Source organism: Dermacentor albipictus, chromosome 9, assembly GCF_038994185.2.
Source record: "Dermacentor albipictus isolate Rhodes 1998 colony chromosome 9, USDA_Dalb.pri_finalv2, whole genome shotgun sequence".
Classification (NCBI taxonomy): Eukaryota; Metazoa; Arthropoda; class Arachnida; order Ixodida; family Ixodidae; genus Dermacentor; species Dermacentor albipictus.
This window is the reverse complement of record NC_091829.1, coordinates 76,556,168-76,572,413: the sequence shown is the minus strand read 5'-3', so window position 1 is coordinate 76,572,413 and position 16,246 is coordinate 76,556,168. Positions and strand designations below refer to the sequence as shown.

Genomic DNA, 16,246 nt, shown 5'->3' with positions numbered 1-16,246 from the left:
CGTGAATGCAGGGTGTCTACGGCCTAGTCATGTTACCACGTGTGTCACCTGTAGTCCTCTTCACCTGGACAATTGTACATTGTCTAAATTTCCATAAAGTCAAAGTCAAAGTGAGTCGGTAAATAAACTGTAGTAAAGAGATCAAGCTGCTAATGCCCTAAGGCGGGCGGCCACCGCATTTCAGGTAGCCGTGGCCCTGTGCTGATAACCTAGCCTTGAGCAGATAACCTAGCCTTAGCTAAGGCTGGTTCACCAGCCTTAGCTGGTGTTCTGGTCTTGGGCTTGAGCTGGGCCTCCCACTGATGCCCTGATGGTGCTTGGACAGGCGTTGTTCACCGGTTCCTTTCGGATTCTTGGACCACGTCGTGAATGGTGTTTGGTGTATCGCAGAATTTGTAGTCTCTTGTACACGTGAAGGGGTACATCGCATGCACCCCTCAACGCCATCTGAAGTTATACGACTTCGTCATTGTAGTCATTGTAGTATGACGGCTTCTTTTCTGTTAAGCTTGCAGTGTAGTGTTGAATATTCCCGCCTGTTCTTCTTCTGATGTTCTAGCATGTTGTAGTATTTGCTTTGTATCGTTTTATCTCTGCCTGGGGATAGACGACGTCCTGATGGGGCTGCCCCGCATGCATATTCTCGGGTGGCGGCGTGCGCCACTTGGTGTCCCACCAAAGATCCGGGTCCATCTGTTGATACAAGTCTGTCTTTTAAACATTCTTCATTGCTCCATCTTTGTGTAAAGCTATATGTTCTCACTTCCTGTCTTCTGTAAAAAACTGCTCACCGGATTGACAACGGCTTCCCATACTTGAACATCTTTTTTTAGTGTGTTTTTTCACCCATACGTCCTAGAAAGGACTGCAGCAGAACCCACATTTCCGAGCTGGCTTCGATCTCATAAACATTCCTTCTGGAAGGTGGTTTTTCCCAGCATACTCTACGCACCATATTATTCTTCTCACATTGGGGAGTGTAGGAGGAGCTAGTTACTTTAACGCTTCCAAAAGTCAAGGGCAATAATTTTGAAATGTTTCGTTCGTGAGTAACATTGGCCGACTGTCTTCGATAATGATATGCACAAGCGTGCCTTGTTCAACCACTGTTGACTTCTTCAAGTCACCACTTTTTCTATCAGCTTTCAGTTCGCTTCGAGAGAGGCGGGTTGGTTTGGCCTAAATTCATGCATAATGTAATGCTGCGCTGCTAAGCTTGCCGACTCATGAGATACTGAGACATCACACCAAAACGATGTTTCCTGTTTGCTTGTGTCTTGTGTATATTAAAACGCAAAGGTTTCTTAGTTTGATGTCTAGCCGACTATGGCATCGCGCCTGTCCTTCTGCCGGCCCGTAACTGGAATGATACTTCACAGTCAACGGCCTGTATGGCTTGGAAATAAGCATCAATATAGTCTCTTTGAGCCGACCAATTTTCTGTGTAGCGAAACATTAGATCAACGCATAAATCATGCACTTATATCATCGGGTTTATAGTAATCTCTAAAACGCATAAATATCCTAACTGAAAAGCACGCTGGCATTCAGCAGGATTTAGAGTTCTATATTTGGGCTACATTCTTGTGCAGGCGGTGCATGTACAGTAGGGTGATTTGGCTAACACAGCACGGATAAAGAGAGCAAGAGAAGAAAGGCAGGGATGTTAACCAGCCAAGAGTCTTGGCTGGCTACCCTACGCGGGGGGGACGATGAAGGGGAAGAGACAGGAGGGATACAGCACGGAATTTAAACCAACATAGTAGCGCCAGTAAAATTACCTTCATTCTACCTAACGTAACAATTAATAGCGAATAAAACCTCGCGCTGTATAATAATAGCACCGCCAAATCTCTGAGGCACATAGAGACCACTTACTGAAACAATGGTTCATATCGAACTTTTTTACGTATTTTTATAATCACTTTATCCCATAACTTGGTATGGGTCCATTCTTAGTCAATACCTCAGAATCGGCATGTGCCACTGTCACAGGACACACTATAAATGTATGTATTTAAATATGTGCCTTACATAACTCTGAATACACCTGTCATACCCATTTGCCACGGTCGACATGCATCCAAGATCATCATTGTCCCCATGGTATCTCTGCGTGCACGTTGTACACTGTGGATCCTCCTGAACTGCTGTTTCCATGTCGGCCTAGCTCGTGAGTGGTGTAGTGGATAAGCAAACATTGCGTGACACTAAGGTTGTTCTCTGTGCACTAATGAACATTAGCACGACATGACGCTTTATATTACATATGATCAAAGTGAAATAAATTGTTCTCATACCAGGAGCTTTTACTTAACTGCTTCACGAAAGTTTCAGTTCATCTGGGTTCCAAGAGATAGCTTGCTCCAGGTTACTAACCAACGGCAAAACATAAAAGCAAGGAACACCCGTACCAGACATTCGGTCTTTGAAGCACTACAGTTTACAAGAGCATATGTAGTAACCACACATGCCTTCAAGCGAGGAAATACAAGTTCTCACACGGAGTAGATTAAGCGTATATCAGTGGATATCCCAGTACAAAAAGTAATGTAACAAGTGGCGCTTTCGTCCGCGAAGAGAAACACTAAACGCACTCAACACACTCAACCTAGGAAGGGTGCCCTAGGACGTTGCCACAGGTGGAAAGGTGCAAAAGCGCACGAATGTGAAACCATCAGCGCTTCTACCGTGGTACTGAGGAAGCAGCTTTAACAAATTCAAGTCGGGGATCCCTAAAGGTACGGGACAGCATTGATGCTGAAACGTGCGGAACGAAAGAGAGAATATATGTGGAGTAGTTGGCTGCAAAAGTAGTTACTGGCATATAGAAGAACGGAATGAATCTGTGTGGTCCAGTTGACGGACTGCTGCTGCACTGGAACTGCTTATGTCGCCGGCCCTCCAGAATACACGGCTTTCTTTGAGGATAATAAAAATTGCTGGCTCTCCTGTAATCGAGAGCAGATGTAAGCATAAATTGGCAACCGGGCAGGCAGATTGGTTGGAGATGATACTAGCAACAATCTTAAAATGGGTGTAGTGCATGTTCCATACGGCACATCCCACCATACACACCGCACCACACTGGGCACTGGTCCATAAGGACGCTTGCCCTGCTAGAAGGAAGCTGCCTGAAGTCGGCATGACAGGCAGGGAAAGGCGGTAGGGAGACAGGGGGCACTGCCCAACTGGAATAAAAATCGCCGGAAGGAGGCGCCATGCAGCGTGGCGCCATCTCGCGAGGCGACACAAAACCCAGGCCGCGGAACTCCCGAACCGCTGGCGTTCAAAAGAGCACAGGATGCCCTGACTGAGCGCCAAAAGATGACAGGGAAATGTATGCTGCCTTGTGTTTGTCTTTTGAACCTCGCAATCGGAAATGACAAATAAAACTTCTGCGTACTAGAATTTACAGCTTGGGTGATACTGCGAACAATCATTAGGAAGAACTCGGAAGCAATATTTTTGTAGATTGTTTTGGCAGTAACTAGCGTATGCAATGCGGTCCTGTACAAAGGGTTGGAGGCCAAGGACCACATTTTGTTAAGTTTTCACTGGTTGCCCGGGAGATGGCGTTTTGTTCTCACAACTTGCCCGGATGTTCTCTTTTGATTGCCGCTTAACTGATCTGGCTTTAGCTCAAGGTGACTTTAAGGTCGCCGGCAACGGGAGCTAAATTCATTTCCTGCTTAAATATCATAAGAATAAGGGCAGGGGACAGTTGGTACATAACCTTAATAATTAAACCAGTCAAAGGACCAAGAGGAGAGGAGAGACGTGGCACACACAATGACTGGACTAACAATTGTGCTTTATTTAAAAAAAAACGGTCTTCCAAGAAAACCAGGCGAGCATGCGTAGCTCAAGAGCCAAAATTAGCACTAAATAAAGTTGATTGCAAAATAACCCACGTAGCTAGAGCTAGTACGATAGCAATATAAGTTCCTTCTGCATCACTGAAATAGAAGTTGTGCTTATGCAATTATCCCCTTGCATGATGACGTGAAAACCGTCGACAATTTCACCATTCCACCCTGCCCTTGACTCTACAAAGAATTTTGACAATGGAAAAAAGAGCGGGGCGCAGCCGCGTTCCTGACAACGGCTAGGGAGATTTTTCTCTGTCAGAAGGGTTCAAACAGTTGTAGCTACATTACGTTTGCGGTACTTATGATGCACGAGATTCCGCTGAACTGTAGTTCATAATAACCTCTGCAAATAAATACCACGTGACCAGTCCCCGCTACTTTTGCCACTTTTCTGAAGATAGATCTGTGCGCTCTCACTGCGCTGGCAAGTATGCACAGGCGACGGCCGGCAGCACCTCGCCCAGGTCACGACACATCGACCCATGGTTAGGCCACCTGCAGTTTATGAGAACAAACACGTGCGCTAGTCGTCGAGTGGGGAATCGCTTTGCTGTATCAGAGAAGTTCCAGGTGGCCATGCACTGCGGAGATGTGACGAGCCGCAGCTCGCCGACGAGGAGGAGGCCAGCAGTAGAAAACATCGTGGCACATTGAGATACAATGACTGTGGCCCGAGGTATACTGCTCTCACGATGAGCGAAGCGTCACAGAAACAAATCTCTGTGGTATCCGCCCCACGGTGCCGAACAGTGCGCGCGTAAATGCGTGGGGCTAGAGCGTTGACCGGGCTCCCGCGCAACCATCATACCCATGGCGTGGTCTTGGCAGTGCGAAACACTGAAGCGTGGAAAGAAACAGAACGAAGGGGCCACGGAGGGGGCTCGAGGCTGCGAGAGCACTGCAACCTAAGGTGACCTGGGCACTGTATACAACGACTGGCAATACCAACATAGCTTTGTTTTATTACGACATAAGTAGGCGCAAGCAAATAAAAACCTGCGTTTCGATTTGTCAAAATATTTTAAACGAAGCACCAAGTAACTCCTCTACGATATGACGTCAGAACAATCGCGTGTTAACACGTCGCGCTGAGCAAGACATGGTTCAAGTTGTGGGTCAACGACACGGTTCAACGAACAGCGCTCACATCACTCTGTGTTGCGTACGTACCGAAAGAAACTGCGGTCACTAAGCAATTTCTATTGCAAAGCTTGCAACACACGTTGCCATTTTCTTGCAAAAATACAAGAAGAACAAGATCCAGCTTCGGAAACAGGCCGCCGAAACGCACTGCCATTGAATCCGTTCCACTGGGCAGCTTCATTAGGAGGCTTATTTTTTTTACGTTAAGCTTCAAATAATAAAGCGAGTTATACAGAACACTGCCTCCGACCTCCCTCTTGCATTTGCACACGCTCCTAGACAGCGTCCTCATTCACTAAGCTTGTGCGGACCCAACACTGTTTCATTTTGTTGAGCAATTCAGTTCTCCGGGGATTTCTTACGTCGGTTTCTCTTATAGAATTTCCATTCTTTAACCAAGAACGTGGTCGCAATCACGCGCAATTAACGACGCGTGAAAACACAAGCACACGAAAAGGAGCTACTTTATGTATGGAAGACGAGCCAGCGCACTTGAATAATGTAAATCGAAGTGATCATCAGCCTGCGGGACGGAGACAACAGAACAGTGTTGCTCAATCAGCGTCGGCAGCAATGAAGTGAGGCAGCCATTAATTAGGAGGCGGGTGTAGCAAGCAGTCTGTAAAAAGAGCCCTCGAGACAGTCCGCGAAGTTTGCGTAGTTAGATACTCAGGTGCTTCTTTTCTCTCAATGAAAGCACTCCTTGTTTTAAAAGGAACCTTATTTTTCTTCATTTTTAAACTTTTGCCCACTCTTCACCGGACACCCCTCATTAAAGCTGCCGCAGAACCAATGAGACAATTATGGCTGCTGCGAGTGGTTCGGCTATATTTTCAATAATTAGCGGAAGAGATTATTGGGAAAGTCTGGATTAGGTCTCGCACTTCTCGGGTTTCTAATTTATTGTCGTATAGTCTGAACCGTTCCTATAGTCTGAAGCAATTAGGAGTGTTCTCGTGCGTATTGTTTCTTTCGAACTCGGGGTGTCTTTAGTAAATTCTGCGAGACGTTGACAACTACTGGAAAAAGTAAATATGCAGATGCCGCTTAACGTCATTTCGCCCCCCCCCCCCATTATGTTGACTTGAGCGCGCTTCTGAATAATGACTTAGATTGGAAGCCTAACGCTAGACTTGAGTAGCACGCTGCTTGTTTATAGTGGCGCTGAAAGAGACGTGCACATGTGAAATATAGAACTCGCTAGAAATGGATCATTTTTGCTCAGTGTTAACATCCCTGCCCAAGATCACTATTTCACATGCGTAAAATATTCAATGTATTGTGAAGCGGCGCTTAACTTTATATGTTTTGAATAGATCGACTGTAAGTTCGGGAGAGGGGTGGGGTTTCTGTAAGCACCTGAAACTATGCGTTCTTTTCTCACAGAGAGAGTGAAGACGCCATCGTTGTTTGTTTTCCATGTAGTAGAGCGCTTAGCACTGCAAAAACCACCGTACATCGGAGGATTCTCGGGTAAACTAAATAGCAATAACAAAGTCATTTATTTTTCGCTTTCAACTCACATCCCATTAAAACAAATAAAAAACTTAATGCAACACTAACTTGCTCTCAACAACAGCAGCAGCATTCGGAGGACGTCAAAGGCCAAATGAAACTAAATTTAGCTTTGCTTATATTGTAATAAATGAGTAAGTAGCACATACACCTGAAACACACTTGTCAAAGCTGCCACATTGGTACTTGTCTAATTTTGTTTCCACCCTCTTACACCTTAGCAAGCCGTTAGATTAATGTTTTTCTTTTTTTGGTCGCGTACGATGACATGGCATGCACGAAAAATATCTGGTCTCCTGAAAAAAAAAGGCAGACAAGGTACTTTCTCGCAGGTAAAGCTCACGAATTCTGACAGCGAGAAAAATAAGATGTCCAGGAAATTTTGCTAGTGGCAGCAACGTGAGGAAAACAGAGCATGAAACCTAGAAATAGATAGGGGAAATTGCCTGACCGTTTACTTGAAATGCACAAATAGAAAACAAAAGTGAAAAGAAGTGGGGGCGATGTCATGTATTTCCATTTTCACGTTCAACTCACTTGACATCAAATGATATTTGCACTGTAGATATTGCAGAGAAAACGTTTTAGCTCTGAGATTACAGATTATCTCAATCACGTAGTTGTACTCGCATGTCCGCCTATCACAAGCCAAAAGGTAGCAGTCTAAACGGACACAGATAATATTGCCGCGGCTATGCGGTTGTCTACACATTTTATGCATTAAATTGTTACTGAATAGGCGAGAATGGAGCCACAGCTACTACCTGAAGTCGTAAAAACAAATCAGGCAGCAAACAAGAAAGAAAGAATGCAAAGCAACGAAGTGCTATTAATTTTCGATTGTACATATATAAACGCCAGAAAGAGAAAAAGAAAATCGGCCGGCAGTTGCCTTTCTGTAATGTACACCACTCCAAGCCGCTTGAAAAGAAAAAAAAAAAGAATATGTATGGGAAGGAGATGAAATCGAAAGGATGACGAGGAAGGCAGACGAGAGATCACACACACAGTGCTACCTTAACAGACGACAATTACTACGAGTTGACGTTTCAGAGAGACGAAACCATTATGCTAAATTCTAGCCAGATTAAGTTGTCGGAACGCATTCCGCAGTACACAAGCGACAGCTGTGGAATGTTGGGCATTCCAGCAGCATGTGCTCGGGCGTTCTTGTTGTATTGTCCACAAACCAGGACGCGCAAGCCCGGTGCACGACCTTTACTGCGAAGGCACAAATCAAAGCGAAGCATGCCGCCACCAACCCTGTCACTACTGGCCGCGAGTGTTCATCAAGAGAGGCCAGATTTAGAACACAGGAGAAAAAGTTAGCGTTTAGAAACTTTCGCCACCATTTACTTAACTATTCGTACTTAGCGCCTTCGCTATGCGAAGGTGCTAAGTCTTCGCATAGCGCCTTCATATGCCAAGAGGCACCTTGCATATGCCAGGAGGCGTGCTAAGGCTACGAGTTCACTCCCCTTGACCGAACGCATCGTATACACGGACGCTGCTCTGCCTGCAGACGACGCTAGTAACACCTGTTATGCCACTGCGTGGTACGACCAGACAAATGAAAATCAGAACCGCCGCCGTCATATATCAGCAGAAGCAATGTTCAGCGACCGCCCTGAGCTAATGGCCATCCTAGACTATTTGGAGTGGGCCCTCGCAACTTCGTCTCAACCTGAGTATGTTCTCCATGATGTGTACACAGACCCCCAGGCTTCCCATCGGGCATGTGCTAATGTTATTTAAGCGGATCCCGAACTGCAGAAGATCCGGCACCAGGCACGCTTGCTCCGCGAATGTGGTCACGATGTTACCATCCACTGGGTCCCTGCGCAGTGTGGTATCCCAGGAAACGAGAGGGCTCATAGACTGGCGCGCGCTCATCTCTCTACCGCGCTAGCCAGAGCCTCCGATACTCCTTATCCTCTCCTAGCTACCACACCTGAGGTAGCAGACCCGATGGCAGAGAAGCATGCGAACAAACAACGACGTGCCGTCTACCTCACAGCAGTGGGCAATCCACTCTCTATACCTTCGGTTCCACCGAAGGTATTCACACGGTGAGAGTCAGCCTTGCTTCGGAGAATTCAGAGGGGGACCCTCCTTACACCTCACTTGCTGAACCGTTTCCACAGGGGTGGCATACCACCACCCGTAAGTGGGTTCTGTTCCATGTGCACATGTCGTGCTGATCTCAACCACCTTTGTTGGGAGTGCCCCCTCTACATTTCCACGAAGGCTTCGTGCACTGGCCACCACACAGCGGGAACCCTGGCCTTCTTCTCTCCGGAATTGGCCTTGCCCGGATACCATGTCTCGAGGTCATGCAATCTAGCTCTAGCGAGCACTGCTGTTCCTCCAGGACCCGGCGGCATCCACCCGACGGTGATCGGCTCCGCGACAGCCACAAGCGTCATGCGGCCCCCACTTTGCTGCCTCCAGGAGGTTCGTTAATGAAATGGAGGCAGCCTTATCCTCCCCCTTTTGCAATAATACCCCTCCCCTTTCCCACGCAGCGCCTCCGGCATATTTTTAATGTGGAATAAACGTAGTTTCACTCATTCATTCCTAAAGGTATGTAATTTCCGCTATGCTTTCTATGGATTTATTCTTTTATTTTGTATGAATAGAAGGGGAAAAAAGTAAGCGCCTCAAGCTTCATATTCTTTTGGCTTACTGTGCCACTCTGCGCTGTAAAGGCACAACACGTTTTAATATCACCATTTCTTTTTCCTCCGATAATTTCAACTGTCCTCAGGGCAGTACAGCCGAAATTGCGGCAGAACCACAGCCGCACAGCTGGTTGTGAAAATAATTGGATCTGCAAATCTGTAAGCGCCGCAGCACAAACTAAAAAAATAAAAAAATAATAGGGATCGTCGTATGCCGTGCTTGTCGAACAGTCGTAAAACAGTCCCGTTTGTGACGCAACTGGAATGTCGCTTGTCCGTAGTCTATCGGTAGGACTTCGGAATGTTTCTTTGCATGACCGCTCGAAGGCTTCCGAACTTTCGCCCCTATTCTTGCAGAGACGTGGCTTCGCTAAGAGCCGACATCTTCAACGGAGATTTGCACGATCGCGTTCCGTAATGCTGTTTCCTAAGAGCGGTAGCATGTGTGCCGGCTTTCTTGTAGACCGGGTGTCTTCAAAACACACTTTAGCCGCTACATTGTGCTAGCAGGATGGGTGAGCATGCGCACAAACTCACACGGTTACCATCAAGCGGATCTAGTGGTTCCTAGCAAACACGGTGGCGTTCTTTTTTTTTTGATCGTTGAAAACGCAAAGCTTAGGATCACAGCCAAGCACAACGCGTTTTACAGAACTTCGAGTGCAACGTGCGACGTTATTTGCCCTCTTTTTTTTTGCTTTGTGTAATGAAGCGCATCAGCACTAAGAGCAATACGTGCGAAACTGTATAGTTAACTGTAGTCCTGGTGTGACAGTAAGCAAACGAGTATTGCTGAAAAAATTACTGTCATTCATACAGTGTACTCACTCTTGGAATGCCGCCAACTATGTGAGACGAACGGGGACGTTGCATTAATCCAGTTCCTTCGGCGGCTTCATTATGTTGGCATAATTAGAGAATCGTCACTTCGGCTCCACGAACGCAATTTCCACGGCAGCAGGCACGCACCACTGCCTAGTGGCCATGAGAAACGTCACCCCTGGTTGCACTGGAAACCACAAAACTACGACGACCAGGAAATGTGCGCTGGTATACTTTGACACTTGTGCCGGCCGCACCAACCAAACAAATTCACGGCGTAAAATTACGCAGGACTGCCTTTCTGCCGGGTCCTCTTGCAAGTAGCCACTTTCACGTAGCAATTAAGCACAGGAGAAGTAACCTGGCTACGGTGGTAATTTTGCAGCAAGACAAACTTGCGAACTGGGCCGAACGTACGGAGGTTCAAAGACTACGATGCGCCGAATATCGCCCGCATTGAGTGCCCGCCTGGCGACTGTGTCTGGGCGCCTGAGGTAGTAGCTCACGTGACAGGTCAGAGCAATTCATCTTATCACCATAATTTTCGATGGGGTCACTATTCCAGCAATGCCTGCCGTTCGCCCTTCGTATCTTTGACACGCATCAGGGTCGCATGCATTGTGGGCGCCAACGCCACTTATAGCGTCGGGGCGTCACCCGGCCTCTGTTAATGCTGTTTCGAAGACGAGCATGGCGCGTCCATTTCGAGTCAGAAGGGGAAGTGGGCTGCGACATTCTGCGCAGGGTGCCCTTCGTGGAACCGAAGACACGGAAAATGATACTGAGCTCAGGTGAAAAAAAGTACGAGTGTTCTTATCAGAAGGTGAGTGCGTTGCAGAAGCCTGCAAACGATGACAACGTAAAAAACTATCAAGCAGCCGTCCCTCTGATGTCGGAATGGACTCTTCAAACGCCGAGTTCAATCGGAGTGGCCGACTAGTCACGTCATGCCGTTATTCTGTTTCGCGTTTTAGGAAGCGCGATTATTTCGGCCAAATGAGTCAAACATTACTTGCGTTCAACGTAGCGCGTAAGGATGACTAAAGAAATTATCAAGTTAATGGTAGCTGTCGAGTAGTGTCTTCTCGAGAGATAAATTTGTAGCACGAATTACTACCGTAGTACACCGATAAACTCACATAAAAAACAATTTTTTTAACGAAGCGCTTTTGTCTCGGTCAATACATCCATTCATCAAGAATACGCAATAAAGAAAGGTTTCAGATTTATTTTGAGATCGCTTGAGCAGACATTTGTCACGGACTACACTTAAACAGGCCGGTGATAATTCCCATGATGATAACCATGGCACAAACTCACTCACTCGTGAGCAATCTGGCTGAATTACAGCAGCAGAGAACTGTCTTTCCTGCAAAGAGATGAAAATTGAAGCACAATATTGTCTTCCACAGAATTTCGCTCACACCTGTATTCTCAATTGTCGACTGCAAGTTGAAATTTTATTGAATAAGCATTGTATAGGCAGTAAAAGAGATGTCTGGTAAACCGGCATCTTACATTTATAGTAGGCTGACTCTTCATCCTTGTTCCAGTCTTTTATGATTCACATGTTAAGAATTCCTTTCTCCGTTTTATAGATACCGCCCGTTCTGCCCCACTCTTGCACTTAGCCTTGTTCAGTCTCAGCGGGTTCACATCGGCGCACCTGAATAAACTAACAGTGCATTGAACCGCCCGACCGGTAAGAAAACGGCGGTTACTTTGAATGTTGAAAGCGAAAGGACAGAGGATCAAGGAAACTTACACCGTGTGGTTCAGATAGTTCCACGGCTGTGAAATTCCATCCCCCTCGCTTTCCTGTCGCGTTATACAGTTTTGTTATGAATGCTGCGTGACGTAAGTTAGCGATGTGTTCTATATTTGTACTCAGCTGATGATGTGCAATGAAAAACTCGCTGTTTGGCCACGCACATGCAAGACGCCCTTTGTGGAAGACATCAGATTTGTAGGGGCATTTGTTATGATCTCTATGGTTAGTGATTTAGGAGAGATAGGATTTGGGCAAGTCGAGGCATCAAATCCCAGCTGTGGTGACCGGATTTCGATGGAGGCGAAATACAAAACCCTGGATGTGGGTGAACGTTAAAGAACCCCAGGTAGTCGAAATAATCCGGGTCACCTTACTGAGGAATGCCTCACAATCAGATCATAGTTTGGGCACGTAAAGACACACACACACACACACACACACACACACACACACACACACATATATATATATATATATATATATATATATATATATATATATATATATATATATATATAGATATATAAATATATATATACACACACGACAGTAGCTGCATTTGGATCAAATACTTGGGAGTTATCGTGAACAGATGCAAGTCTCTGTTATCGCCGGAAGTGAAAAGAAACAGTTCAACAATGCGCTAAGATAAAAATAAAAGCCATGTGAATTCAGCGCCCGCAATCTGAGGGATGTTGAAATAGGAGTTCAGTTCCCGTCACGCGAACCTTCTTTTTTATAATGCACTCTATTCCGCAGCAGTGCTCTCACCGCTGAAATCAGAACCTTGGTCTAACATTACGCGTTATAATGCCAGCGGGCAACATATTTATTCTTTGAATTAAAGCTACGCAATCCATTTTCGGCTGCACCATAACAGATCCTACCGAAGCGCTATCGAGAGCACTAGTGAATAAACTAGTGCAAACGTTGACAGCGCACGCATACTGTCTTCCGAGAATCAACCATGAAACTTGGAAGAAGGCAAGCCCCCAATGATCGCAGCTCGAGTCAGAGAACTGTGCGAGAAACGTCTGAGCAATTCCTGATGGTGCACCAAAGTTACGACGTCGCTGAATGCAATACAGTGAAGCAGCTGTATTATTACTTGCAGAAGCGAGTGACTTTCATTAGTGATTAAAGACCCAGAGGGAGAGGTAGCAAATGTGAAGACCGATGACTTAAACGGGCGCGGATCTAGGCAAGCGGGTGGTGGGGTACACTCTAAAGCACTTGAAAGCGTTAGAAGGAAATAAGGGTGCAAATATATCTATAAGCGGCACCCTTACAAACTTTTTGGCTGTAAGGGTGCGAGATAAATAACTATATACACCCTCATATACATTTAAGAGTGCATATTATTTTACAGCGAAGACAGGCAGGCAGGTAGAGTAAAATAACGTACAAATTTAAAAATTCAAAGCAGTAGGCATCCGGGTACTCGATTCCCCTCTATGGAAGCTAGAAATTTATTAATAAAATGTAAAAATACAAAACAATAACACCAAAGCTTGCATTTAAGCTTAGACAAGCACTTTCTGATTAGGGTACAAGACACTTCGGCAGAAGCAACCTTAGCGAAACAGTGTGACGTGTCGGGAAACCACTTGGTGTCAGGCTACTACCGGAGCTATAGCTTCGGAGATAAGCAGCTTGCCAATGACAACTGCTACAATAAAAACTGATTTGTGAGCTTTAAGGACTGCTGTCGATCGGTCGGTATCGGCGCCCAACTATAGGATACCCACGCCGAAGTTTAATTAGCAATTATCTCTTAAGTGCTTAAAGTTCCAGTGTTCCCTGTGCGGCTCGCTCACACTAAAGGAGGGCTTAGCGAGTCCCATGCAAACAGAACCACCGCAGTCCCGAAAAGGTCTCCCCCATTGCATGACCCGTCAGTCACTCTGCAATTATGTTGAAACAAGCCGCAGCTGTGAATTACAAAGCGAAGATTTCTTTGCCGATCTTCCCGAGTTTCGCGTATTTTTAGCGTATCCATGCAGGCTGCACCGCGTGGTAAAATCGGGCGGGGGGAATATCTTGCAGAGCATGCAATTCGGACCAGCAAGCATGTGCAAGTGAGTGCAAGTCTGTTTTGCATATTAAAGTGATGAAGCGCGACAGAAAACCCTCGCCTTTATCGTCGGCTGATCCTAAAACACACAAACGGCATAATAAATTACCACAATATATTGAGCGGTTCTCTGACTTTCTTTTCTAATTGGCTCTTCTTGTGCTACCAACTCAAGAAAAAAACTTCGGTAGAGGAGCCACTTGTTTCAATAGAGGCCATGGTCTGCATTCATTCCACTGATGCCATCGCGAACGCAAAGTGAACTACAAAGAAAGTAAACAGAGGCGGTGAAATACTCGCATTGGCTCCGGGTGCAAATAATTTCAACTGAATTAAAATGACGCAGTTGTTCTTCGTACTTTCTTCTGAACCAACTCATTACCACGTGTCTCTTTCCCACGAGCTTCTTTTTTACTGCGGTAAAGAACCCAAAAAGTGGGACTTGCATGTGCACAGTCAGCGACGAACAGTATTGGGAGTTTACTGGGGATGGCGTGACCCGTGGTCGTTTTGCGCCGCCTGCGGGAAATGGCATTCTTGCGGAGCAGGGAAAATAACGGCCTTCGCCAGCACGAAAGAGCAGGCATTCTGACAAGTCTGCTTCTCCCATTCGCATTGGCCAGTTCTTTCTTTTTTCTATTTCTTTCTCTCTCTTTGCGACTTCACCGTAACCCTACACGTACGCTTTACTTCTGCGGATTTCACTGTTTGCATATCGGTTCAAGAATAGGCTGAAGAGTAATAAAGAACAATCCACAAGAACGCCAACTTTCAAATATCTCTATGTGCGAGCTGCAGCCAATCGCTTCTGTTGAAGGAGATATTCTGGTTGTCTACTAACTTGTTTTTCATCAATTCGTAGCGTACGAAATCGAGGGCGTAGTTAAAAGAAAAAGAGGAAAATACCGAACATCAGTAGAGGAAGAAGCGCAAATAGAGAAGTAGAAAGACAGATAATGAGAGAGCAAGATAGTTTAAGCCGCGATCTGCTACAGGAGACCAGGAACACGAAGGACTCCCATGTTCCTCAACGCGACCTAGCCAACTCATATTGTCGAGGCGCTGACAGCGAATGACTTCCAAGCAAGCTAGGACATAAAGCTAGCGCTTCGCTTCTTTCAAAAGAACAGTGCGAACTGACAAAAGCAGGCCTACCGGCAAAATCAAGCAGTAACTTCAAAGAGCCACTTCTAAGTAGGTAGAAAGAACGCAATTTGTGTTAGGCATTTAGGTGAGGCTACTCAGTCTGCACGACGAAGCCTATGATATCAACGAATTAGAGCTATTCCTAGGGCTATTTTATTTGTTCGAGAAACTTTGGGTCTCTCGCGATAGACAGAATATAGCGGGCCAGTCTGATGTAGTGGCACCTTATGAGTAGCGGCCGGTATGAAGGTTCGGCAAAAGAGAGGCGAATTGACTTTGCTTGAGCTATATCACCGTATTTACCTCACAACTAAATTGGGAGTGCGAACCTCGCCAAGCGCTTCCGCTTGTTTTCCACCACCTGAATCTTAATGTATTGATGGAAATATATTTTACTGTATTGTATTATGCTGGGTATTTGAAAGAAAATTTTTGTGTACGTCTAATAGCAATATTTTTTACTAGATAGCTTCAGAATTCACAAGACAAGTTCACCGTACCTTAGGGAATGTCACCATTAACGACGGTGAGCAACCAAGACTCACTGCTCAGAAAGCCTTGCTTAAAAAAAGAAAGAAAGATTACATATGAAATTGAGCTTACTATTTTGGTCAGCTGCGCTATTTCTTTTATGATACGAAAACATAACATTCCATACATTCAACCATACACAATATTATTCGCAATATCGTTAAGTACAAGATGGTAAGCCGGCTCTGTTCATTCATCGTTACTTGCTGCATGCATCATGGTGGTACCTCATTTTTATTACGCTAGTTCATGCTCCGCTAAAACCAATAATGATTACTTAAGAAAACAAAAACATTCAGGTGCTCCACTTAAGCCGACCTTTTTGAAAGACTATTGGGTATAGCTGCTACACAGGGTCATTAACAATGATAACGCTAGCACAAGTTCCCGGAAATATGACAAAAATCCAGCATTTGCGTTGGGTGAAATGTTCGTTTCAGCATTACGAGCTGTTGAAACAAAGCACGTAAAGTTTTGAGAAGATCCTAATAGTTATTGAGTGGCCAGTCGGGCATTTATCAAATAGGCAGTGTAATCAATTCTAATTTCGCGACGCCTCCGCCCATGGGACTGCATAATTCAAGAATTTGGCATTTGCAGAAGCACGTCGCGGCTTTCTTCAAGTGCATAACGTGCTTTGGCAAACGTGTTGCCAAAGCGAATTACGAACATACTCGCAGAGATCTATGGT

At 45.6% G+C, this 16,246-nt stretch overlaps 1 protein-coding gene across 17 annotated transcripts in view; it reads right to left on the bottom strand.

The window, feature by feature from the left end:
* Positions 1-16,246, bottom strand: part of LOC135921341 (uncharacterized) — a 1,279,318-nt gene that overhangs the window by 1,088,559 nt on the left and 174,513 nt on the right. For 16 of the 17 annotated variants that reach the window (XR_011508238.1, XR_011508245.1, XR_011508244.1 and 13 more), the window contains exon 1: positions 10,040-10,615. The exons of the other annotated variant lie outside the window; for it this stretch is intronic. Coding sequence is in view for 5 of the 16 variants with exons in the window: in XM_070524800.1 (XP_070380901.1) it covers positions 10,040-10,084 (45 nt within the window). In the remaining 11 variants the exon portion in view is untranslated. Of the gene's footprint in view, positions 1-10,039; positions 10,616-16,246 lie in introns of those variants that run through there. 17 annotated transcript variants of the gene reach the window in all.